General features: G+C 52.4%; 1 protein-coding gene across 1 annotated transcript in view; it reads right to left on the bottom strand.

Annotated features, from left to right (window-relative positions):
- Positions 1-5025: 5025 nt before the first annotated feature.
- The window catches only part of GALNT14 (polypeptide N-acetylgalactosaminyltransferase 14), a 183696-nt gene continuing 162502 nt past the window's right edge, over positions 5026-26219 (bottom strand). Inside the window, exons 10-15 of the mRNA XM_054701225.1 lie at positions 21558-21684; positions 19352-19444; positions 15332-15415; positions 14740-14887; positions 6657-6776; positions 5026-5571 (exon numbers count right to left, since the gene is read on the bottom strand). Coding sequence (XP_054557200.1) covers positions 5413-5571; positions 6657-6776; positions 14740-14887; positions 15332-15415; positions 19352-19444; positions 21558-21684 — 731 coding nt within the window. The 3' untranslated portion in view covers positions 5026-5412. The remainder of the gene's footprint in view (positions 5572-6656; positions 6777-14739; positions 14888-15331; positions 15416-19351; positions 19445-21557; positions 21685-26219) is intronic.

Raw genomic sequence — 26219 nt, 5'->3', positions numbered from 1 at the left:
GGGCAGGGGAGGAATAATTTGGGACTGCGTGGAATAAAGGAGTTGAGTCTCAGCACCCCGTGGGGACAGGCAGGGACATCTCCTGGAGCTGAAAGAAGGTTCACAGAAGAGAATAAAAGGTCCAGCAGCTCAGCTGCTGTCTCCCTTAATCTTACACCTCGGCTGGATGGATGAGAACAGCCTTGGAAAAGAGCTTTGTCTCCCTGTTGACTCCTATTTAGCCTCCAGCTGTCAACTCACCTTGCTCACCAAAGCACCTGCAGGAGTGACTAGGGGCAGGGGCTCATTCTCTTTCCTCTACCCTAGGAATGGGTGAAACCCCACTGGTGAAGCCACTTGTCTTCTAGAGGGAGGATTATAGGGCAATCCGCCCCCCTAGCCCTTGCAACGGTGTGGTCTACCACCACCAAGGGTGTCCCTCACCAGCCCTTCACCCCTGGTCATGCAGGGAGGGCTGTGCTCTTGGAGGCTGGAATTTCTCAGAAGGCCAGTGACTACTGCAGGGGTGCCCGCCACTCCTTGCTGCATCTGGACAGTGAGTTATTGCAGCCTGTTATCTTCAGCAGCAGGTGGAGGCATCCTGGCTGCTCCTTCCTGCAGAGCGAAGCCAGGTAATATTTACTGCCTCAAATGAAGAAGGTAAGCAGCCCTGTCACAGCACAGAGGGTGCGTTTCTCACCCAAGATTTTTTTCCCTCCTTTCTTTCTTCATTATGTTTGTAATTTTGCTTTATTATTTCCCATTGGAAAGCTGTGAAATGAGAATGATGCAATCTACTGCTGTGAAATAATGTCGTGCTCCAGTCCTTTTCCAATAAGCCCTGAGGTTTGCACTGTGACGGCTTCATTAAATTAGTCGGCTCCATGGCAAATGGAAAAGTGCTCGGAGCTTCAGATTTTGCTAATCTGAGTGGGGTTGCCTGAGTCCTTAGACCACCAGGGAGCTCTGGAGGTTGGCTCTGCACACTGGGGAAAAGAGTTCCCACCCCCAAGTGCAACGTCCCAGAGACTGCCATGTCTACACAGCTGCTAGATCCCTCAACCTTCACCGTGCTCCTCCATGTGACAGACGCTCCCCCAGGTGTTGTCATGAGCCAAGGGCATGGATAGGTCAGGGACTGAGTCTCAGGGGCTCAGGGTGTGGAGCGGCACAGGGAGAGGACATAACTCTGTTGCAGGTAATGATGGCGGACTGCAAGTATTAGGGGAGCCAGCCAGGACTCAGGTTGCCAGATGCCAGTGAAAATGCCAGTGAGAAGCTTGCAGACAAAATGCAAGTGTTCCCCGTCTACCCTTCCATCACCATCCCCCAGAGTTTATGAGAACAGATTCTCTCTTGCTGGGCTCTACTGCAGTATTAAAGATTTCCATTACTGATAGTTCTTTGCAGTTAGCACTTTCAGTATTAAACTCTGTCATTATGAAGTAAAATATGCATGATCTCTAAATCTATGTGTATTATAACGAGATTTCATTGTTATAAATTTATCTTCTTGGTGCTCTATTCCTGTCTGTGCTGTCTTTTAAAAACTCTAGTGTGTGATAGCTGTAGCCAGGAGGTAATTAGGAAGTGGTATAAAGAATCACAGACCTATTCTCTCACTCATTCACAGACATTCATTGAGTGTCTATGGTAAGATATGGTCCCACAGCCAGTGGGAAAGACAGTGGTGACAGCTAATTACCACACTAAGGAATTTGGGTCTGAACTGACATGGAAGCACCTTCCCACGCAGACATGTAAATATTGGATAAAATACAATAAAACAATGTGAAATCACAGCTGCATTTAGGAAGAAAGGGTAAGTTCCAGCTCTCAAAAACAAGTGAGGATTGAAGCCAGAGAAGTAATGGGAACTGAAGGGAAATCAAAACCAGGTATATATAATCAGGGATGGGGTTTCAACACCCAAGCAGAGGCAGATATGAGGACCCCAGCCTCATGGTGGCTGGGATCAGAAATGAGACCCTACATATAGTTGGGTGCTTAGAAGGGCTAGATAAACCCACCCACCAGCTGGGGAGTGCTGATGGCATGGGAGCAAAGAGACAACTTGGACAAAGGGAAGATAATTGACTTTTGTGCCAAGCATAGATGCGGAATCCAAATTCACATCACCCTCACAGCATGGAAACTACAACTGGAGAAACCAATGTACAAACAGGTTTGAAATCAATGGAACGCAACAAAAACAAACTTAAGCCCTGGCTGAGGCACATCTCCACAACCAGGGCACAAGAGATGCCCAGAGGAAATATTTCCTGCCGAAGATGAGCTCACGCAGAGAATTACAGAGCACACAGAGGAACAGACTACCAAGACAGCAAGTGTCAGATTCAATATGGCACCAGCACGGCCACCGAGGCTGACTCCAGAACTGTCTCCGATTTCGGCCCCTCCACTAAACACTGTCATTCCTCCAACTCTAATCCAGCCACGGGGGCAAGCCTGAAAACACTGCCCCTCTTCTTTCCAAGTCACATGTATACATGTGATGTATGTATAAATTCTTCCATTTAATTGGCACACCACTGACACCATTACAATACTTAAAAGCCCATACTATTATTTGTCCCTACTGGCCAGATAATCCTGGTGAGGGGGGTTTCTGCCACAACTGGCAACCCCTTATCTGGCAGTGTGGTGACACTATTCCAAGGGGGTGAATATCCAAGCTTGTTTTGGGGGCTAAGCCCTGTGAGTGCTTAAAAGAAGAAGAACGAAAATCCTTTTTGCTTTCATATGTTGATGTCCTTTAATAATTTTTTTTTTTTCATCCTCAACAATTGGGGGCCTACCAAGTGAGCTCTCCAGGGTACTGACATGATCAGCGTTGACCAAGGACTCCCACTCAGCAACCACCAAAAGATCAGACTGCAGGTGCAGCTCAGGCACATTTGCTGTGTTAGACAATGGTGGCCGTGGGCATCCCGGGATGGACAGGTGGCTGTGCTGTCAGAATACGGTCAGTTTGTCCTGAATTGGTGGAGGCTTGGAAGTGCTGCTATTCTTGCTTTTAAACTGTGTCTTACACTCGCTTTGGCTTCATTATAATCAGCTTGGTGGGTAGAGGGCATCTGGATCTCTACACACAGTGATTCAATCCACATCAACAGAATTTTCAACTTGATTTTCCACCAAGGAGGCTTCCAGATGCATGCCCCTCACACATGAACCATTAGCAGGTGACAGCCACATCCTTCACAGTGACTCTCATGTGTAAGGGAGGGAGGTCCAAATGCATGCTGAGCATTGGCTCTTCTGCCACATCAAAAGCTCTGGAGGTAGTAAATGTCTGCTGCTTACAGCAGGGTCTGCATTCCTGCTTCCCCATTTCTTTGGATGTTGAGGAGGGACCTAGGGCCACCTACACCCCGTGACTCTAGGGGTGGTAAATATAAGTAAGGTCACTTCACCTTGGTCAAGGAATGGTTTCTCCAATCATCTATTTAAGAGAATATTACCCGAGAGCTTGATTTCCTGGTGAGGGTCTCCAGGACAGGCGCATACACAGAGGGGACAAGATACACATGAAGACATCCCAGCTCGGCTTTTTGTTTTTTTTAGCACCATTCCTACTTCACCTACATGGGGAAATGTCCCTAGGGAACCTGTCTTTCCTTTCTTTCAGACAGGCTGGTCTGAACGCTTTGGACATGTAGTTGAGGGGCCATCAGGACGTCTTTTGCTCTAGATGTCATTCTCCACTGCACAACCTCCTCTCTTTTTCCCAGTGGGGAGTGAAATAACCCCACCAAAAAGAGCCAAATCACAGCAAAGAGGCAACAAGAGAGTTGGGAAGCTGATCCAAACCCTGGCAGAAATTCTGGGGCTGCACACTCACCCCTCACCATCTGCAGTTGCCCGCTGCTGTAGGCCTGATGAGAAGCGCCAGAACGATGGCCCATCACTGCTGGCTCTACAAGTGATGGCGAGACTTCTGGCTCACGTGTAAAAGGTCCCGAGCTCAGAATTCTAAAATGACTCCCACGGGCCCATGTAATCCATGACCTGGGAGTGTGGACTGCAATGAGTGTTTACCCTAAAGAGATGGGAGGCAGCTGGTGCGACTGGTTATGAACGCCTGTGACCCCTGGCTGGCTGGCCCGATCTTCTTGGGTTGCTCGCTGTGGTGAAGCATGCAGCTGGGATGGAGAAATTGATGGGGCCAAGAACCAAGGACAGCCTCGCGCCAACAACCCGAGATGAATCCAATCTGCCAACAACCATAGAGCCAGCTGGGAACACATGCTGCCCTGGCTGAACCTTGAGCCGACTATAGCCCCAGCAATGCCCTGAATGTGGCCTTTTCAGCCCCTGGTAAGAGGGGAGCCTGCGATTCTTGGCTCCCACAAACCATCGGTCATAAACACACATTGCTTTAAACTGCTAAGTTTTGGGTTAATTTGTTATAAGCAAAAGAGAATTAAGATCATTACTAAAGGTGGGTGGTGAACTTACTGTCATAGAATGTGCAAGCATAGTTTGGCAACTTTCTAAGCAATATGGACAGATCTTCTCAACCCCAGTTAAAAAGAAGGGACAACCACCACAGCCTGGGAGCACCTGAAGACGCGTCAGAGGCAGGAACTCCTGTGCTAGCGGCCACACCAGAGCCCACAGAGGTGTCCAGGACAGGGGTTCTGACCAGGCAGAGGGCATGAGGATCAGTTGCAGTCTGGACCCTGCCCCGGGCCCCCACAGCAGGATCACCAGGGTGGAAGCAAGAGCTCCTGAAGAGATGGGGCTTCCTCAGAGAGAGCTCGTGCATCCCTGGGTAACCACCCTGGGCTGCTCCTACCTCTCACCTGATATAACAGAGAATGAAGAGCCAGAGAAGTTGTGTGTCTGTCGAGGTCACAGAGCCTGGTGGGATAAGAATGCAGGCGTCCCAGCTCCCTGCCCTCTGTCCACCTGACCACGAGACCCTGCTGCCCCCATGCCCTGCTCAGCGGAGAGCTTCTTCTAGCCCTGCGCTATCGCAAGGAGAGACAAAGTGAGAGGTACGCAGAGAAAACTTGCAAGGTTACTTTTATTTGTTCGAAAACTGCCTCTATTCTTCATCTCTCAACTCAATCCTGGTCTAGGGACAAGGAAAGCTAATCTCTCTGGTCTCTTTTGTAAGAAAGGGAACAATGTAAACACTTCCCGGTGGATCTGTCTCCAGATACCAGCCGGGGCAGATGGGGCCAGGACAGGACCGGAACGGTATCGAGAACCCATGGGCTTTAACGCTGAGCCCCATGTGGCTTGCCATCTTTGCCTCCATCCTCCCTGAGACAGCTGCTCCTGTCCTGGGGGCTCTGGCTCCAGCTTCCAGTGCAGGACATCTGCAGTGGGTGTGGGCTGCTGGCGGCCTGCGTTCCAGTCTGCGGCTCTCACGGAGAGCGCCAGCCCACGGCCCCCGGACATTCAAGAGCTCACCATGTCCCAGTGCTGGCTCATGAGTGAGGACTCACACGGGTTGACAACGACTTCCCTGCTATTCTCAGAGCCATCACCAAACAAGTCCGTGTCCAGGCAGAGGTGGGAAGCCATGTGCTCGATGCGGGAGCCCGTCCTGCTCCATTGCTGGGGAGATGGAGAGGAAACAGGGTGAGCCTGGGCTCTCTGGCTAAGGCCCCAGGTCCCATCACTAATATCGGGCCTTCCAGTGTAATCAGAAACATTTATGCCACGTATTTAGGGTCACCCGGAGACTTGACTTCATGGTCTCATGGAGGAATAAAACTGCAACTAATTGCTCTGCCAGGTATTGTTGTTGTTCTGTTTTAATCAGATTTAAAAAAAAAAAAAGCAAAATCAATATGTTTGCTAGGAAAACTCATTAGAAGGCAATAACTTTCCAAGCATTAGGCCAGAACATGTGGCACGGGAGTCTGTCACGGGAACAACAGCGAAACGATCTGTGCTTGGCGTCTGCACCACCACAAAGCAGCAGGAAGAGCTGGGGGCTGACCACGCAGGAGGGGTTCCGGGTCACACCCCACACCTCTCACATATGCTCACCAGGCCCCTGAGCAGGATGTTGGCTCTCTGGCTGCTGCTCCCCAGACCTCACCACGCATTGCAAGGAGACTGGGTGCCTCCTGGGAACCACCCCGATCCAGTGCCTGGACCATGGCGGTTAATTGTTCTAAGCAGCTGCCCCATGAGGAGCATCATCAACGCCATTCCACAAGGAGGAAACAAGCTCACAGAGGGCCTTGAAGCCAACACAGACATCTGACACAGGGCCTCCGCCACGGCCCAGGCGGAGGAAGCAGAGTGAAGCCGGCGCCCGGCTGCTGGAGGAGCTGTACACATGGTGCATCCGGGGTGGCTTTGGGCCACTGCCAGGCCCAGGTCCTCAAGGTGTAAATCTCGCTCACCCTAGGCCCTGAGGCTCGGAGGCAGTGCCGTCCTGCCCTAGGACGCAGGCTGGCATTGGGGCCAGGCAGGGCAGGACAAGAGGCAACTGCACGCTGAGGTCCCATGAAGTTCACAGGCTTTCTGTGACAAGCTGACCCCTCTGCGGGTGCCTGGGTGCTAGGAGAGGCAGCACCTTCCTCCCTCGCCTACCCATAAGCCTTACTTCTCACCCTTCCTCTCCTATGGTCGTTCTCTGCCTGCAGAGGAGACAGACACACACAGGCAGCCACACGTTAGGCACCTACCTGCTTGTCATCTCCGTTCTTGCAAAACTCGAGAACCACGGGGGCGCCAGGGAAAAAGGTGATGACTGACAGGCACAGCTCCTCCTGGATGATCTGCTGGGTGTATGTGAAGGCCCAGATCTGGGGGAAGAGAGCAGGAAGGCGCACGTGAGGATCTTCGGAAGCAGCCACTGGGGAGGAGCAGCTGTTCATACGTGTGATGATTAGCAGGGCTGAGCAAAGCCTTGTGGGGAGGGGAGGTCCTGGCAGGAATCAACAGTGAACAGGTGACCATGGAATATTCTGCTCCAGAACCAGAGACCTGGAGGTCGTACCTCCGGGGGGGGTCTCTGACCCCGTATCCCAGTGAGGGGGTGGCCGGGATGCAGGCTGCCTTCAGCGGGTGCTGAGCAGCTCCGGACTCTGGGCATGGCTTGGACAACGCCCCAGCTGGGCTGTGTGCCCTCTAGTCTATTTAGATCATTGTCTGCGCCCCACACTTGACATTTCAAATAGCCACCTGGTAAATCACTCCTAGCGGTCTCCAGAGTGCCCCCTTTAAAAAAAAGCACTCCAATTCAGTGTGCAGAGAACATGAGAGGCTGGACGAGAGGCAGATGGAGGGACAAAGAGGACGCGGACGCGTGTTCCGGGGGAGCAGGAAAGGAAGTCGTGAGAAAGAGAGAGTCCGGGAGCACATGTGCGCCTGGGAGAACAGGTGCACTCACTTCCCCCCTGAGCCGCTCAGGGGCAGGAAAAGCTGAGCCACTGGGTGGCCAAGCAGGGCCCTTAAAGGGGAAGGGGAATTCTATGAGGCCCCTCACATGACGTTCTTCACAGAATTCCTCCAATGTGCCAGAGATCAGAGAGCAACTGACTGCGGCTTCAGTTGAGGGTGCAAGTGCCAGTACATTGTCAAAACGTGACCCTCCTTGGCATGAAGTGGGGGTAACATCTGCTCTTTGCCTTCATCATGGGGCAAAGAAGATGCTTCATGAATTGGGGGCTGAGGGAGCCGCAGAGAGGACCCCATGGAGGGCTGCTTCCTCTACTGCCCCCTGCCCACCAGCTGACCCTCTGCCTCTGGACCAGGCCACTCATTAACTATGAATCCCTCTTGGTAGACATTATTATTATCCCCATTTGATAAAGGAAGAAAAGGCTCAGTGAGGTTATCCAAAGGCAATAGTTGTGGCCAAGTCCTCGCTTCCCAACAGCTCTTTATTCAAAGGGAATCGCAGGAGCACACGCCTGTCCCTGAGGTCACACTAAATCTGTACATCAACTCCACCTTGACAGGAGGGAGTGAGCGAGACAGGCTTCTTCTTGGCCAATGTCCTGTGGCCACAGGAAACAGGGGGGTGGGGAGGTGTAGACCAGAGAGTAGGCCCTTCCCCCACATTGATGGCAGGTGAGGCCAGAGTATGAAGGAGGCCACACTCCACATCCGAACATGGGGATACAGGCAGCACTGGCTGCTCCCCCACAAGCCTCCCGGTCTGCCTATCCACACCTGGTCACTCCCCTCTAAACAGCCCCCCTTGGGTCTAGTTGTGTGTGTTGGGAATAAAGTCAACTCTCAGGAGGACAGACCAGGGGTGAGGGCCACTCAGGTGAGCCAATCCCATCCCACTGGATGGGATTCCAGATACTGCAGTGTGATCTAGAAGTGGGAAAAGGCCCTGGGTGAGGGTCTCCAGAATTTCTTGCTCTGCGAGGAGTGAAGGGCCTGGGGCTCAGGCTCAAGGGTAGGGCTGCCAGCAGCTAACTGCCTAGATCCACTGTACAACTGGCCTCACCTTTAGACTTCTGCCATTATCTGGAGCCTAAACCTACCACCCCCATGTGGAAAGAAGATGGGGTTCATTCCTCTGTTTCATCATTCACCCAGCCAGCAGTGAACCATGAATTTGTGTTTTAAAAATAAATCCTGTAATTATGTTATGACCAGCACAGGCATTGCATTTTCTTTTATGCTAAAAGCACTAACAAAGAAAACCTTAATGTATACCATGATTTCTGAAAGCCTGTTTTGGCATTTCTTTTCAAAATATCCTGGGGTCTTCAAAAAATCAGTGTTCTGGGGATGGTGTGCGTGTGTTTGGGGTTCTTTTGACAACAGAGACACTCCATCTCCAACACCTTGTCGCCAGTGCATTTCGGGAAGGAAAGTGCATGGTACACCCCCAGGGGTGAGGGCTGAGGTAACCACCTCCGAGACCCCCAAGGGTAAACTATGAGACAGAGATCGAAGGCCTTACACTAAGTGGACTTTCCATTAGCTGATGCTTTACTGGCATTGAAACACTTCAGCCTCACAATTCCCAGAGGAACTCTGCTTTCTGGACACATCTGCAGGAGAAGAAAGGAGGGAAGCAGAACACAGAGCAAGAGGTTTTCTGATCCCCCCTCTGCAGCCTGTCAGACTTTCTAGGATGGCTGGTGATGAATGGGTTTATTAAATGAATCCCAGAGTCAGAAACGGATTCAGGAGGCAGAGGCAGTTGCTCAGCAAGCTCGATCTAGATCCGTGAGTACTGGGCCACACACAGAACATTTGGGGGACGGGAAAATCTGCCCACACCCTGAGGTGTACAGACACAGCCACCAGAGGGAGGTTATCCAGAGGTCTCCCTGGAGGTGGTGTGTGGACAGCCTCACCCTCTCTGAGGCTGGCCAGCAAAGGCCTGAGGAAGAAGAGGAGGGGGCCCACTCCCAGCCCTCCAGCTCCTTTGCTCCTGCCTTGGAAGTGGGGAGCAGATGATGGAGCTAGTACAGGTTCAAGGCCATCTGGAGAGAGCCACTATGGGCAGAAGGGAGTGGCCTGGGAATGCAGAGGGGTAGCCGACTTCTCTCTAGTAAGTGCCCATCTGGCAGCAGCCGTGAATGCTGAGCTGAACAGGGGCCGTCACCCAGCCTGGGGCTCATTGATTTGCACTGGATGGAGAAGCAGAAGAAAGATTTTCTAAGAGGAGACAACTGAAGGAGCAAAGTTCTGAAAGAGGCAGCATGAGGGAGTGTTGGGGGCCCAAGCAGGGGGCTGCTCTTAGATGGTCCAAGGATCATCTTCTAAAAGCCAAAAGCCACAAGCCTACAGCAGCAGTTCTCAGCCATGGTGACTCGGCCCCATTCACCCACCCAAGGGACAGCTGGCAGCACGGGGAGGCATTTATTATCATTATTATCAGGTTGGGGAGTGTTATTGACCTCTAGTGGGTAAGGGCTGGGATGCTGCTATGCAGCCTACGATGCACAGGGCTGTTTCCATGACAAAGAGTGACCCAGCCCTCATGCCAACAGCGCTGAGTTTGAGAAAGCCCAGCTGAGCTGAAGCACGTGGTCTCTGGAGGCAGCAGCCTAGGTCTGAATGCAGTTACTCTAGCCTCACTCCTGACTTCTCTCAGCCTTGCTCAGTCCATCTGCGAAGGGGGGGTGATAACAGCCCTTGGTTTGTGGGGTTTCTGTAAAGGTTAAATGAGATGATGCACAAGCACTAGCACAAGGCCAGGCCCCCCGAGCAGGGCCTCATCAACGGTATTGGCAGGGCTCACGGGAGAAGTGGCTAGGTGAGCACGGAGACATGTAGTGAGAAGACAGGCTAAGGCCTGTCCTTGCAAATGCACAGCCCACACCTTCTGCAGACGGCACTTCCCCTCACACCTTTTTCTGAGTGGTGGACGGCACAGAACTGAGAAGCGGGTGTGAGTGCAAGGTGGCACTGCTGGCTTTGCTGGGCTCGGGTGACCCAGGCTCCTAGAAGGGACTCTGGTTCTAGGGTGTCTCGTTTGTTTCGATTTAAAGGCATCATAGCCCCTGGGGGCAGGCACAATTTTATGAAGGGGGAACTGAAGATGAAGAGATCAGTGGTTAATCTGGGCATGCCAGAAGCAGACTCGGGTTGACAGACGCAGGCACAACGGCTGGGCCCCAGCCTCTAAGGTCACACCAGGCAAAGCACTAGCGCACCAGACGTGCCCTTCAAGGGTCTCGGACAGGTGGTGGGAGTCTGGGGGCAAGCGAACCTTGAGTTCAGCTGACCCCCTATATCCCTGAAGGAGGACCCAACACACTGGCCGGCCGTGCCACGGTCGCCTTCACCAGCTGCACCCACACAGTCTCAGCAGCACCCTGAGGCAGCAGCCAGGGGTGGGGGAAGCTCCAAGACACACTCCCCTCCTGCCACGGGACCTTCGCTAGACTCCCTCCCAGGGTCTTTATTTCCAGCCCACCTGTCCTTCCTGCCCAAGTTGTAAGAACACACCTCAGGTCTCCAATAACACTGAGTCCACGTGCTTTTATAAAATTGATTAGAAAAGGACCATCCTGGCCAACAACGGTAGGTTCAAGACCTGCTTTCATTATACACCATTGCACTTAAGTAGCAATTTTGGAGAGCCTGCTGTCTGTGTTGCGGACTCACTGTACTTAGAGTAAAGAAGTGGCTAAATACCATGCAGTTCAATACCCACCATGCTATATTTTTTGGGGGGGTCCTATTGTTGGACTCCAGAGTGACAGCCGGGGCTACCTACTATTCACCCTGTGAGTTACTATTCACCGGGTAAGTTACTTAACTTTCAACACCTCAGTTACCTCATATGCTAAATCAAAGTACTATCAGGGGGACTAAGGAATGCATGGCTGAGTACGTGTGGATGTCCAGGGCACACAGCAAGCACCCGATTACTGCCTGCCGTGTAGATGCTTATGACGGAGGAAGCCAATAGGAAGAGGCAGCCCTGGAGCTCTAGCTGCAGAAAACTGCCTCTGCTTGGTCCCCCAGGAGCCATGCTCTGGTGGCAAGGTAGACAGGGCCTTCCCCAAAGTTCTACTGAGACATCTCAGGGAGGAGATTTGGCATCAGCAGGGAAGGTCACAAGCTGGCCACGTGTCCCACTGACAGACTCGGGCTTCACACACCTAGAGGCGCAATGTGAGTCCAGGTTTGGGAGAAGAGCTTTTACCTCCCTAAGCCAGTAACCTAAAGTGTCGGGGAGACAGCTGGAAAAGCACACTCAAGAATTTTTTAAATTTTCTTTTCCCTTTCTCCACCTTGGGATAGCAACTAGATTGGTGGCCTGTCTTCCTGCTATCTTTCACAAATATTCTCCTAGGGGATCCAAGAGCGTCAAGAGGAAATTTGTTAGCCTGGCGACTTCGGGAGCTTCACATGTTTACAAATAGATGATGTGTTTCTCTCACATTCCATCCAAGGCATCACTTTGCTGACATCTTCAGCACACTCAGATGAGACACTCTGTTCCCAAGGCTGACACCCCAGTGAAGAGAGAGGTAAAGCAGTGTGAGGGATGGATGGGCCTGGGGGCAGGGCTGTGAGCCAGAGGACAGCCACATCTGGAGGCTCTTTACAACAATGAGGACGAACCCCTGTGCCTGGGCTCAAACACCCTGGGGAGTGAGCTGCCAGCAGGATCCCACCCTCTGGTACACTTTCGCTCCAGACATCTGGGACCCTGGAATTCCACCCCAGTGGCCCCAAACTGATTCCTGATTTCAGGGCCTACCTGGATCTCACCTCCTGCCTGTCCTCCCAAATATGGACTCTCTCCCCAGCACACATACCTAGGCCCACAGGGCCCACCTGGAAGGAAGGGAGTGTGAATGTGCAGGCTGGGGAGTTCATGGTGGGGAACAGAGCCAGGCTGTAGAGGGCAAATCCCGGGGTAGTAGGGGTGCCGGCCAGCACTGCTGGTATCCCCACACTCAGGTGTGGGGTCCGGGAGTGTGGCCCCCATTCGTACTCTTGCCCCACTTCCCATCAAGGTGGGGGAGAGGCCTACATTCTGGTCTGCTCCCCAGACCCCAGCATGGGGTGTGGGACCTCTGTTTCCTGTGGCCACTGGACACTGGCCATGAAGATTCTTGCCAACTACCTCCTATACCTGATGGATGGTTTTAATATCTATAGCCTGGAAGAAGGATTCAGGGACAGGCATGTTCTTCTGTGATGGATCTTGAATTAGGGTCTGGCACCAGCCACGGCTCTGGCAGCAGCAGCGATGGCAGAGATACGTGTGGCCACCAGATTGTCAAGTCCTGCCTTCACCACTTTCTAGCACATGGCCTTGGATCATCTCTCTGGGTCAGCTTTATCATCTGTAAAACCAGCATAGCGTGAGCACCTGCTTACTGGAGTTCTCATGTCAGTTCCTTGATCTGTCTCTCAGAGACAGAAGAGGTGGGGGCAGGAGGGAAGCTGAAGGGGTCATGTGAAGGGGTTTGAGGGCAGAGGTGACTCCCCTGGACAGGTCAAGAGGCAGGAAAAGGAGAACACAGATGGGCGAAGAGGCAGAGCAGGGTTAGGAGAGAAGCCATGGCTGCAGTAAAGCAGGGGTGGTGGGGCAGCATGAAGCTAGGACAAGACTTGATGTGGGGAGAAGGTGCAGGCACCGGAAGGTGATGTCATTCAGTATTACAGGGCATGTCCTCTACACCCACACATGAGTGCACACTCTTGGGGGATTATTTTAGCTGAAAGAGTTACTGGTGTCCTGTACTAGCCACAGTACAGCATCCTTATGAAACCCTTCCTAAACCAAAAGAGTGTAAAATGAAGAGGCAATTACCATTAATTTATATAGAAAACATTTTGTGTGTTCACAGACCCAAAAACTAACTTAAGAAATCATTCCAATAACACATAAACCCTAAAATCTCACTAACATTCAAAGCAGGAAAGCTGTGACGCAGACACAGCCGGGCACAGCCAGGGCAGGACTTGGTGCCTCGCTCTCTGCATGGAAGCAACCGCCTCTGGGGCTGCTACAAAACAAATGCCGTGTGCGACACTTGCTCTCTGCTGTGAAAGCAAAATCCTCCTGAGCTCCTATTTGGTGAGCAAAGCGGATATTAATTAACACAGGTCTTGTGTAAAGTTAAGTAGCGTGACGCACACTCTTGAAAAGCAGGGGATCCATGTATGTGGATTGCTATCAGACTAAAGGGAGTTTAACACCTTCGGAACACTTGGAAACGCACCTAGTCCTGGCTGTGGGGCACGGGCCCTGCTAGCAGGGGGTGTCCGAGCCGGCCTCACAGCCACACATGTGGCCGGGGCTTTCGGGCACTCAGTGCTCTGTGGGATCCTACTGAACATCTTTCTATCCCAAGGTGCTCCCCTATTATCCTAAATTCACTGCTGCTACACAAACACGATTGTTCTCCAAAGCAGAGGAGCGACAGCTTTGCATGCTCTTCTAGAAAAGAACTCTTTGTTCACTTGAAGGCTGTTACTGTGATAACTCTAGTTTCCCACCGATGGCGGCTATTTCCTCCCCTTGCTTGCACCACAGAAAAGTCAGCGGCACAGGTACTATTACCCTCTGGTCAAACAAAGACCTGGCAATCTCTCCCAGGGCCAGGGTATTGGGGGCTGCTCCCTGGGATCCAGCATTCCCAAGGCCTCCTTCCTCATGCAGTCAAAGACATCAGCACCCGGCTGTGCTGTGGAGACACCAAGCAAACTCCTGTTCCAGGAAAAGGGGACAACACACAGCACCCACACGCCAGTTGCAAAGAGAGGGATGTCTGTCACCTACTCTCAACACTCTACAAAAGCCACTTGAACACATCCTGTCATTCCTAGATGGGGGGCCGCACCTATAGCAAAACCAACACCTCTGCTTCCTTCCCTTTTCCCGTCTGACTCAGGCAGCCCCTCCAGTGTCCCGCTAGAGCAAAGGTGGTTAAAAATCAGAATGGGGGGAGTACCCAGCAGGCAGCGCCACCCAGTGGCAGGCTCGTCTTCCTCTGTATTTCATATTTTTGAGGTAGGTGGGCACCCACCATTGCTGACCCAGCCCACACTTACTGCCAGCAGGTTGGCCCCAACAGATACTCATTAAACTTCTGTGAATTAAATAGTGATTTCCTATATGTTGCCTGGCAAGGTCTCTTTCAGAGAAATATTCTATGCATTGGGAAATTCTATGCTTGGTGGCATGTATCCAGTCCCAGAGCGGGTCAATCATGCTTCTGCTCTGCTGCTGAGCTCTGGGTGTAGCTGGGCACTCAAGGTCACTGTAAACAGGTGACAGAGGCTGAGTCCACCACGTGCTTGTGTGTCCCCTGATAGTGACCATACCTGGGACTTCAGATCTTCGCCTTTGATCTTGACACAGGGCCTTAACTTGACGTTGGCGGGTTCTTGGTTTTTCTCTTTTTGGGAAGACTCCAGGCATTTCTGCCTCTGTCGGATATTGCCCTTCTGGATGGAGGAGTCTGGGGGGATGCTGGAGGAAAGCCACAGGAGATGAAACTGCAGCTCTTTGGATTAGCAACACTGACAGCTGAGGGATCAGGAGTGGCGAGGATTATTTTACCCTGGGTTATGTCACAAAGATTTGCACTGCTGCTGGGGGCAGGGGGCGGAGGTTAGCACTAGGAAAGACCTAGGAGCCACAGGTAGATGGAGCCTGAGAGGAGCCAGACCAGCAAGTCTGTGCTCAGGTCCTACTGTGGGGCTTAGAGCCAGGGCTGAGACTCAGCACTGCTGCTAGCTAGCCTCCACCTTGTGCTACAGGTTCATCTAACTCCTCTTCTGGTTTTGGAGATAAGGGGAGCCAACTGGTCCACTCTGTATACTTCAAGAGCCTCCTCCAGTTGGCCAGAGGCTGTCCCTTCTCCAGATCCAGTAAGCTGAGGGCCTCGGGGCAGCCAGCAGGAAGGGCAGATACCTGAGTTCCGGATAGACGTTCTCCAGGTACCACTTGAAGCTCTGGCACTGCAGAGTCCTCCTCAGCTCCAGTCTGCTCTCAATGCTGGGGGTGGGGAGGGAAGACACAAAGACAAAATACAGCTGTGTCCCAGCTGGTAGCTGCAGCCTGCCCGGGCTGGGAAGCACAAGGCACAACATGCCCACAGCTCTCAGGAGGGGGCTGGAGAAATAAGCCAGAGATCTCTAGAGCTCCAGACAGAGCTGCAGAGGCACTTAGAAACACCTCACAAGGATGCTGTAATGACACTTATGCTTTACTTGAAAATGGAATTTAGGTGTGTTTTTATTTTTCATTAAAAACAAGGCTACAGGAACATTCTGTGTGTTGTTCATAATTCACTGCTGGGGCGCTGGGTCTACTTACAAATCTCTTTGGATTCTGCAGTCGACATGCTACCCCTGACCACCCAGCCTCAAAGAACATTCTTGTTTGGCTGGATCTGAGCCTGGTCATATATTTGTTCATCACATATGATCGAGCACCTACTATGTGCCCCATGTGGGATAGGATGGTGAGCTTTCAAGAAGAGAGAAAGGTAGTGGAGGAAGCAATTGCTGTCTTGTGCAGATGCGGAACATGTGGGCTGTGGGAGCACCCAGAGGCCCTGCTTGTTGGATCAGCAGTGGTCAAGGTGGTGATGATGCTTCTGGTACCCAGAAGCACAGTGGATATTATCTAGACAGACCAGAAAGCAGGTGAGCTGGGGGCTCTGGCTGAAGCAGGGGGAAAGCAGAGACTAGCATGTATGAAGAGAGGAGTTCTGTTGGCAGGCGGGTAAAATGTGGGGGTAAATGTATGTGTGGGAGAAATGGAGGAAGAGAAATGTATGAGAGATAAAGACACAGAACTTAAAGGGTCTGGCGAGGCACTGGTGGGGGTGAGGTTGAACTTGAAGGGCAGGGGGATGCCGAGTGCAGTGTGTTGATGTTTGTGCTTTGAGGGCATCTTAGGGATGGCCGAGGGGTCTGATGGGGCAAAGCTGGAGCCAGGAGCACTGCTGGAAGGGGGTGTAGAAACCCAGATCTGATCACACTTCTAGGAAGGGGAGCGGGGAAGGGAATGGAGAGAAGTGACAGGTTCAAGTCCTTCCCTGTCCAACTGCAGCACCAGCACCTGCTGGGATCCATTTACACCTGTCCTTCCTGTGCCACCACACAGAACTGGAGCTACTTTGGTCCAGCCTCACTTCCTTCCACTCCCAACTGGACCAGGTGCCCTCACAGCACCAGGACTTCTTGGCACTCATCACATTCCCTCGCCAGGCTAGAGGCTCCAAGGGGACAGGAATGCTGTCCAATCTTGAATGTGGAATGTTCAGTGATTAGCAAGGACCTGGGGGCTCAGTGTGGACTGCGTTCTAGCACTATGGTTGTTCAGACTTGGAAGAAGGGGAAGGGAGGAGTCAGGGTGGACACCGAGATTCCTGACGTGGGCAACAGGATGCAAGGAAGCGCATTCACTGATATGGGGATAGGGGACGAGGGGCAAATTCAGGAGTTAAGTGTTTAAGTTCAGTTTAGACTTGAGTTGGAGGAGCCAGGAACCAAGCAGGTAGAGATGCCCGGTGCCTGCCTGGACACTGGGGATTGGGGCTCAGTCCAAGTTGGAGACGGAGATGTGGGGGTCCATAGCATGGTGCCTGATGCCACAAGAATGGGCCGTGAAAAGCGGCACCAGACAGAGGCCAAGAAGGGGAAGCTGAGGCCACATAAGGTGAAGGTAGAAGCTGAGCAGCAACAAAAGCCTGGACTACAGCTCTGAAAACACAGGCTCACAGGAGGGGGCTGCGGAGACGAAGCCTCATCCTGATGGGGTGACGAAGAGGATGGTAAGGGTGTCATGTGTGAGCCAGGTGGGGGCATCCGCAGGGGACGGGAGTCCGACAGCACATGCAGGCCTCTGTTTCGTGAAGCAGAATAAGGAGCAGCCGGGCAGACAATGAACTGCAGGAGAGTCTGGGTAGGCTGTTCCCTCTTTCCCTCTTTTTTTCATTTTGTAGGATGTAGAACACTGAATTCATCTAAATGCTGATGGGAACCAGGTGGTAGGGAAGAAATCAGTGATGCTGGGGAATGGGCAGTGAAGAGCACATGTGACAGCGCCTCAGGGAAGACCAGGTGGAGAGTGGAGACACCAAGGGAGGGCAAAGGCCCCTGGGACAGTGGTTCCCACGCTGTCTGCACACTAGAATCACCAGGGGCGGCCGCTTAAAAATCTCAGGCCAGGCCCCAGACTAAATCAATTATGTGGGGGTGGAGAAGAGGCAGCAGCCATTTTTAAGCTTCCCAAGTGAGAGCCACGTGGTTTTGGGGAAGCCCTTTCTCCTGGAATGGAGGTGCTCAGGACAGCAGCAGGAGCCCCTGGGAGACTAGTACGTACCAGGCCAGCGGGGCAGCATCCACATTCAACAGGAGTCCCAGGGGATCTGTGTACACATTAAAGTTGGAGGAGCCCTGAGCTAGAAGGCAGGAGATGAATCAGGAACTCGATAAATGCTAGTTTATGAATGAATGCAAGACTGAAAGGTGCGAGGAGTTCAGGGGGAGGGCTGGCCTGTCGCAGCAGGAGGCACGTGGTCCCTCAAGATGGAGACAGAGAAGAATGGGCCAGATACAGTGAAGTTTGCATGTTGGCCTGTCTTGGAAAGGTGACGTGTCTGTTTCTGCGAATAACATAGAAGGTGTCATCTGCTGGGAGTGAGGGAGAGGGATGGACTCGGGGTGCAGCGAGTGTTTGAATGGGATTGGGAGCCGCGCTGGTCGGGAAAGGTAGCAGGACCATTGGGCATGTGCAGGGTACAGAGGCCACAGCGAGCAGGCGGCAGCATGGGTACTTCTGGGGGCAGTTCAGCCGCCTGTAGGCCAGGAGAGGAAGAGGCCAAAGTTGGGTGCATCCAGGTTTGAAAAAACTGCTCGGAGTGTTGACAGGTGCACATCAGGACAAAGATCTGAGGAAGAGATCTTCTGTCCTTTAGAGAGTGGACTCCATGCTGGAGAGGAAATAAAGTAAAGAGGGTGGGTGGACGTGGCCAGTGGACCAGAATTTGGTGGAGGACTAAGAAGAAATGCCCTGGGAGGCTCTGAGTGAGAGCTGGGGCGGCGGGGGATGGGGGGGTAGCGCGGGTTGTAGACTTCGGATACAAATCACTTTGGCGCTTCCTGATTTAATCCTCCTGCGCAGCACGAGGCACGGCCTATGAAGTGTAGGCTGCAAACCCCATCTGCTCAACAGCCTCATCTGACGAATGGGGGACATTAGTGCAACAGAAAGTCATTGGTTGCTCTGCTCCTACCCGCCCCAAAAGACAAATAACATAAATGAAACTGTTATTCTCTCCTCGAATCAGATCCAGTTGAGGGATATAACATCACATAGAGCTGCAATCAGGCAGGTATGGTTGAGCCTCCAAGCCCCTCTTAAAATGGAGTGATCCAGGGCAAGTCCCTGAACCCCTATAAGCCTCCGTCTCCTCCTCTGTAAAGCAGGGATAATTACACCCACATCTCAGAGTTTGGGAGAACTAATAAGACGTCTGAAGTGATGCTACCTCGGCACTCAGTCCCTTTCCCAGTGTTCTTTGCTCAGGAAGCTAGAGCATTGCTAGAGGCGATATTTATGTGCACAAGGCCCTCCTGGGAAAGAGAAGAATTTAAACTGGGGTGACTGAGGATGAAATGGAAGAACTGAGGCCAGAGGGACTGAGCTTTCTTCCTGCAAAATGCCAGAACTATCCGCCCATGGTACAAACAGCCCCGTGATGAGTAGGTGGTCCAGGCTGCTGGACAGTCATTTGTTGGAGCTGCCGAAAGCCCTGCCAACCAGCAGGGGCAGGAGCAAGAAGAGACGGGAAAGGACAGCCACAGCTAGGCCTGGAGGGGCTCAGGGGCTCAGGACACTGATGGAGCAGACACGCCTGCCAGGGCCCACTTGCCTCAGGCCTGGGAGCTGGGCCCCTCTCACTCTACACGGGTGACTTACTTTCCAAAGGGCCGCTCCAGGGCAAAGGGCCGGGCAGCGTAGTAGTACTGTTTGTATTCATCCATCCACACTTCAGCTGTCCGTTTGGTGTTCCTGGGGAGGCAGGGGGTCAGAAGAGGTGCTCTGAGATGGGAGTGTCCAGTTAGAATACATGCACATGGCTGAGTGGGCTGCACTGCACAGTGGGGGACCTCACTATTCTTCCTGCAGAGCTATGTCCTTCACATTCCACCCAATCTCCTCAGGGGCGCTTATCCAAGACATGGGATTTTAGCAGAAAAAAAAAAAATGCCAGAAACAGAATTTCTGTGGCTCTCAAGAAAAATAAAAATAGGGGGAAGAGCCAGCAAAACCTGCATGTCCCTGCGGTACCAGGAACCCAGAAGGACAGGTAGGGCCTGTGTGAAAGTCTCACCCCACCTCCTCCCCACCCCCACCCCTGCTCCTTCTCCAGGTAACCCCCCCCCACCCCGTTTACACAGGGCATGTGCTGAGGGCCCGTCTCCAAAGGGAAAGCCAACCCCAATGGGCCTCCCGTGAGCCATGTGATCAGCTTGGTGCAGGTGTAAAGAATTAAGTAATCAAGCTGTCTCTGTTAGACATTTTGCCAGCACCCTTTGGTTTTGTTAATCAGGTATTTGCTCTGCGTCTGGCCCCAAAAGTCACAGAAAATAGAGAGGGAGGCTGACAGGGACAATGTCATCACTCAGCAGCAGGGAGGCTGGATACCTGGGAGAGTCCTGGAGCAGACAGAAAATCTATTGGAAGACAATCCGAGGCCAGGGGCAGGTGGGGGCAGCATCTGTTGAGGCCTGAGTAAGAGGACTGGGGGCTCCCTGGAAACGGCCTACTCCTCCAGATTGCTGGTTGTTTGGAGCTGAGACCCTTGACCGGAAACTGCCTAGGCTACACACAGCCCAGTTCTTGCTGCCCTGAAGGCAGTTTGGCCTTGCCGCCCTGTCCACTGGCCTTGCCATCAGCAAGCAGAAGCTGCTCAGCAGACAGTTGCCAGGTTTCTTCAATCACTGGATGGCCCACCAGTGGTGGGCAGGAGGCCCACGGCCGGGGCCCGTCTCAAAGACAAGGCATGTTCTGAGTCCAAGGTTCTGCCCCTCGGTCCCAGGCCAGCCGCTTCCACATCACAGCCACACTCATCACTTTCCCACTCCAGATGTCCCCAGCTCACTTTCCCTTTTAAAGCCCCAGCCCTGCCTTTGTTTCCCACCTGGCTACTGGGCTGGCTGGGTTTCTCCTGGCTCCACCCCCACCCACTGGATTTCTGGAAAGGTGTCTAACTCCCCCACCATTCACATCCTGATCCTCTGAGATGGCTGAGTCAGCGAGTGACCAGATCAGTTCCTGCGTGTGAAAAACCGAGGACGAGAGACGTAGAAGAGGAAAGCTACACGATCAGGGAAGAAAAAGACACCAAAATAAAAAAAATGTGCTTAGCCCCTCCCGTCCTCAAATGGACCAAGTGACAGACAAAAAGGCAAAGGGGATTAAGTGGCAAGTGACATTGTCAGATGACAACTAACAAGAGGATTAGGGAAAAGGACAGAATCTGGTGAAAAAGATGAGGTAGGGAGGGAGAAGAGGAAGGTTAATAGAGAAGGAAGCAACCAAAGGCCAAGGGTGTATGAAGGAGCGAGCAGGGAAGAGGCGAGCAGCCCCACTGGGTCACGGGGTCCGGCCTCTGCATCCTGTACCCCAGCCCACCCCACCCCTGCAGCACATGAGAACACCCCAGGTAAGGAGCCAGTGGCTCAGGGTCTGCCAGGAGAGGTGCCGTAGCAGGCGTGTGAGCTGCATCCACTGTGCCTCTTGTTCCCGAATCTTCCTAAAACCCTCACTGGTGACCCAGCCTAGGGGTAGGAGGGTGGGTCTTCTAGAACTTGGGCAAAAACATCTCCCCTGCCCCCCACTTCAAACAATACCCAGAGCCTGATCCCTGGAACAGCTTCCCAGAGACCTGAAGACCCCAAGGCCACTGTGGGGCCTGACCATGACTTGGGGAAGTCGATGAAGGACAGCCTGGGCCGAGGGTCTGAAGCTTGATGGGTAGGCCTGACCCCCCTGCTTAGGCAAAGGTGGGAGGGATGGACACGCACTTCCTATTCCTCCAGAACATTCAGGCAAACTACCCAAGAACCTGGGACGCCCTCAGCTTTCGGCAGCCCCCACGAGCCCTGGGACAAGCACTCACTTTATGTACGTGTTGGCGTCTCCATCCGGGAAGTCATACGGGTGCTTCTTCCGAAAGACATGGCCCACTCGGCTGCAGGGGATGATCTCTAGGCTGCCCCCGCACATCCACACTCTGAAGGAGATTTCTGCAAGACAGCCATATCCCCCCATCACCGCTCTGCACCCCTCCTAGGAGAAGGGACACAGGATGGAGGTCCAAGGAAAGGGTGAGGACTCACTGCACCCAGCTCAGGGCTTGCAGGCTCAGAGGCGACTCCACAGACCACTTCGCCGCTGGAAAGCCCTTGTACCTCTGGAAGTTCCTGCCTGGTCCATGCTCCCAGGCAAGCTCAAGGAGGGTTGCTCAGGAAAAATCCATGCCCGTGGTTGTCTGCCCCTGGTGGGGCAGTGTCCAGAGCAGGGAACCCAGATGTGAGTACTCTGGTGCCTGCCCACTACAAACATGCCCCATACCCGATCCAGCACCTGAGTCCCACCTCCTGGGTTTCTTCACCTTGGCAGTCCCTCCACTTCCTGCTCTCTGTCCTCTTCACTCCAACTCTCCGAGCAGGGGCATGGGCAATGATTCCTAATGCAATCCTCGCCTGTCCTCTCAATCACCTGTCCTCAGCCACCCTGTACCCCCATGTGCCTCCTGCCATGTGTCCTCGGAAAGTCCACTGAGTTGCAGGCAAGGTTTCCTTAACACCAACATCACCACTGTTGCCTTCTCCCACCTATCCCTCTACCTGCCCAGGTGCTGTCCTGAACAAGCCACAGCTAATTACCTAGAGGCTCAGGTTTCCCTCACAGTGGACAACACAGATGCCAGGTGAAGAGGGAGCTTCTCAAGACTGTACTGAATGATGGCAAGAAAATGGGGTTGGGGGAAGAAACAGGAAGAGTCTGGCTTTGGGGTCAGCAGCTTGGGGCAGCTTGGGGTGCAGTGACCTGCTGGCCACATTAATGGGGAGACCTGTTTGACCTCACAGAGGCTGTGTTCCTTAAAATGAAGATTATAAAGACACTCCACAGGAAACTGTCCACATCAAATGAAATGAAATTTTGAGAATAAATGTGAAAATTCAAATTACAATCAAAAGAGAAGTGAGTTATAAAGCAATGTTCCCCTGCAGCTAACCTCTTCAAAATGAGGGCAGGATAGCATCGCCCACCATGCCCCCCTGCAACTTCCTAGATGACTTACAGCCTCCTTCTCCCCGCACACAATTCATGGACTTAACATCTGATATTGAGACTCTCCATAAAGATCTAGGATCCGCGGTGATCCAGCCTTCGGTTGGGGCACAACTAGGATTGTGGATCCCAGCCTGGTGTTTGCAGGAGCCACGGAGCCACAGCACCACTGCCCACATCTACATCCCCACCTTGCAGAGAGAGCTCCAGAGGCCGAAGAGGCTGGTGCGTGCCACTGTGTTAGCACATGTGCAAATTTAGTCTCAAGATGTCTTCCTTAACAGGTCTAATGCTCCATTCGACTCCTCTCTGGCATCTCAAAACACGATCTGCTCCAGTTCCCAAAAAGGAAATCCTCTCACCCCTCAAAACTGGAGATGCAGGCCCCGCTACTAGATATAACTTACAAATTTCGCGCCAGCTTTCTTCCAAAAATATGCCTACGTTTCGTTTATGGTCTCTTCCTGTCCACGTATTCAAATGAGACATATGTCCCTCCTCATTTGCAAGGCAAATCCCTCAACCTGTGCCTCAATCCCTCCCACCCATGCCCCACAACCTGTCTCTTTCCCTGTGTTCCTTTGCCCAGCATTCTACTTCTCCCTGAATTGATCGAACCTCTCCCTTCTGCCACAGTCATGCAGAAATCCCCACCCTTGAAAAGCACAAGTGTACATCTTGTGCACAAGTGTACGCGCATCTCAAATGATGGTGTTTTATACACAACCATCTACCAGGAAAACGATTACAATTCCTTGCTGAAGTCTCTGGTGATGGCTAGCGTTCATTAGCAATAAAACACTTCTAATTGATTACATTATATCTAGAGTATAGTGTCAATGTAATTTTATATGCACTGGAAAACCAAAAATTTGTGTGACATGCTTGATTGCAGGAGTCTGGAAACGAACTCACAGTGGCCCTGGAACTTGCCTGGAGTCCCCTGACTGTGGCCCATGACCTTCTTCTGGCTGTTCTTCTCTTGTTTCACCCCAAGGCTGCCCCTGGATGTCTTCTGATGCTGTTTCCTCATCTGCCCAAGGCCTCACCTCCTCTCTACCAGCCGTGACTCCAGTTCTAGTTCCAGCACCAGCATGCTGTAGCTGCCAGATACTATCAGGGTGCACTGGCCACCTCAGATGCAGTAGGTCTCCTATCAGCATCCTCCGATCGGATGCAGCCTGCCTCCTCGCCTCCACCTCTAGAAACCATTCCTCCTCCTCATCTTCCTGTGTCTGGCATTTTAGCCTAACACTTCAGAATATCTCGATCCTGCAAACATAAGCCAAGAGAGGGAAATGCCCCCTTCATTGCCTCCTAGGAAGGCTCTGCTCAGTCCTCCTTCAGGTTGTTACAATCACTCTACTTCCCTGAAGCCTGCTCGCAGTTGGGGATACTCTTAATTTACTATGTAGAAGCAGTTCTGAAAGAACAAGCGACAGCAGGCAGCTGGGAATGGAAGCCCGTCCCCCAACTCCTAAGCCTAAGCTCTTGCCCTGACACCTCCCTCCACTTGAGCACCACCCATCAGCACAGCTAAGGATACAAAGAGTGACTTCACAGCACTCACTAAGGAGCAGGAGGAGAGAGAAATCCCTCATAGCTCCACATCTCTACCCCGCGACTCATTCATCCAATCCTGACAGACCTGACTTTGTTCATCTTAAGGCCAGAGATGCCGCCCTTGGGAACCTGCAGCAGGAGATGGGTAAGGGCTTCTCTGTCTGACATCAGCTTGGGCAAGCTGAGACAGGCAAGCTGACCTGCACCATGCGCCCCGCCCTGGGGTGGAATCTTCCAGTGAGGCAGCTTGGAGATTTCAGGTTGGTGCTATGATTCGCAGGTACTGCAGTTTGGAATGTTTAAAGTCTATTGCTGCCCTAGCTTTACCTGCACCACTGACTTCAGGGGAGTGACAAGCCTCCCTCCAGGAGGCAAGCTGGGTCCAGTGGCTGCTTTGAGGAAGGCTTTTAATCTCGATGTCCTTGCAGTGGGGGCTCCCAGATCAGAACTGCCCAGGTATGAGGCGGCGGGCCTTCCAGGCACAGTCTAGACCCAGGTCTGCAGCTCCTGCAAAGTCATCACTTTCTTAAGCAAAGGAGGGGGGAGCAAAAAAAAAAAAACGACTTAGAGAGTTAGTAGGGTGTTCTCGCTGAGTCAGCACCCGCATAATCTCCCTGGTGATGAATGTCATGCAGACCCGAATCCACTTCGAATTCTAGGCAGGGAGAGGTATAAATTTACTCCATCCTCATTGGGGGCACTGTTAACTTCTTATTTTCATTAAACTTCAGATTAATATTTGAGAGCAAATTGCCCTCCTCCCTACCCTATTGTCACCTCTTTTTCTTTTATCTCATCAACCCAGTAGTAGCTTCAAAAGCCCCCACCTTCGCCAGAACTAACACCCATCCACCATCCCATGATGGCGGACAGCAACTCAGGGAAAAGAGGACAGCTTTCTCCCCAAGAAAGAAACCACAGCTATTCACAGGCCATGGCTCAGCCATACTAGTTTAGATTTCCTTTATAGCCTGTTTTCTAAACAGAAGCCAAGGGAGCATTAGAACAGGGCTCCACTGAATGCAATGGGGCATTTTAAATGGAGCCTCAAATACTGTACACAGACATAGGTTGTATCCACAGCTCATTCTCCACTCTGCCTGTGGCCGAGCTAAGAGCTACCAGGGAAGTCGAGCAGACGGCGGTGGGTGAACACCTCATGTGTGGGTTTGGTTGGGCCCTTTGATGAGGGTCTCGGGCCACCAGCAAGGTGTCAGTAGCACACACTCCTCTGGATATTGTTCATAAGTCCACACACATAAGTATGTGATGACAGGGACCTTTTCTTTCAATGATCTTTATGTTCCCAGGGCCACATGGGCCAGGCAGCTCTGATCTTATTTTGTAATGTATACATGGACTTGAGTGCAATAATCTTGTTGGCCCATAAAAGAGCCTTGAATCTGTGAGCTAAAACTGCACTTCACACATACCTGGGACAACCTGGCTACATCCAGGGTCCATTCTTCTCAGATGATGTCATATTCCTAACCTTGAGCCAGTGAACACAGGAAGGGTGAGGTCAGAAGAGAAAGCTGCAGGGGCAAACCACCCAGCGGGTTTGAGGAATGCTCTCTTAGCAATGTGGACAGCTCCAAGCCTGGTGGGGAAGCTCAGCTCCAATCCATCATCACAAGGTCCTGTGATGTGGGATTCCAGCATTTCTATTGCCACCGACACAAACTATCACACACACCCCTCATGTGTAGGTTTGGTCGGGCCCTTTGATGAGAGTCTTCGGCCACCAGCAAGGTGTCAGCAGGTTTGTGTTCCTTATTGAGGGCTCTCAAGAAGAATCCACCTTCAAGCTCATCAGGGTTTATGCCCAACTCAGTTCCTTGTGGTTGTAGGACTGTGGTTTCCTTCTCTGAGCTGGCTGTAGCCCAGGAGCATCTCCCAGCTGTTTCCATCTGACCCTCCA

The sequence above is a fragment of the Talpa occidentalis genome, unplaced genomic scaffold (assembly GCF_014898055.3).
Source record: "Talpa occidentalis isolate TD23 unplaced genomic scaffold, MPIMG_talOcc4v2.1 talOcc4.5, whole genome shotgun sequence".
Taxonomy (NCBI): Eukaryota; Metazoa; Chordata; class Mammalia; order Eulipotyphla; family Talpidae; genus Talpa; species Talpa occidentalis.
This window is presented reverse-complemented; position numbering and strand designations above follow the sequence as displayed.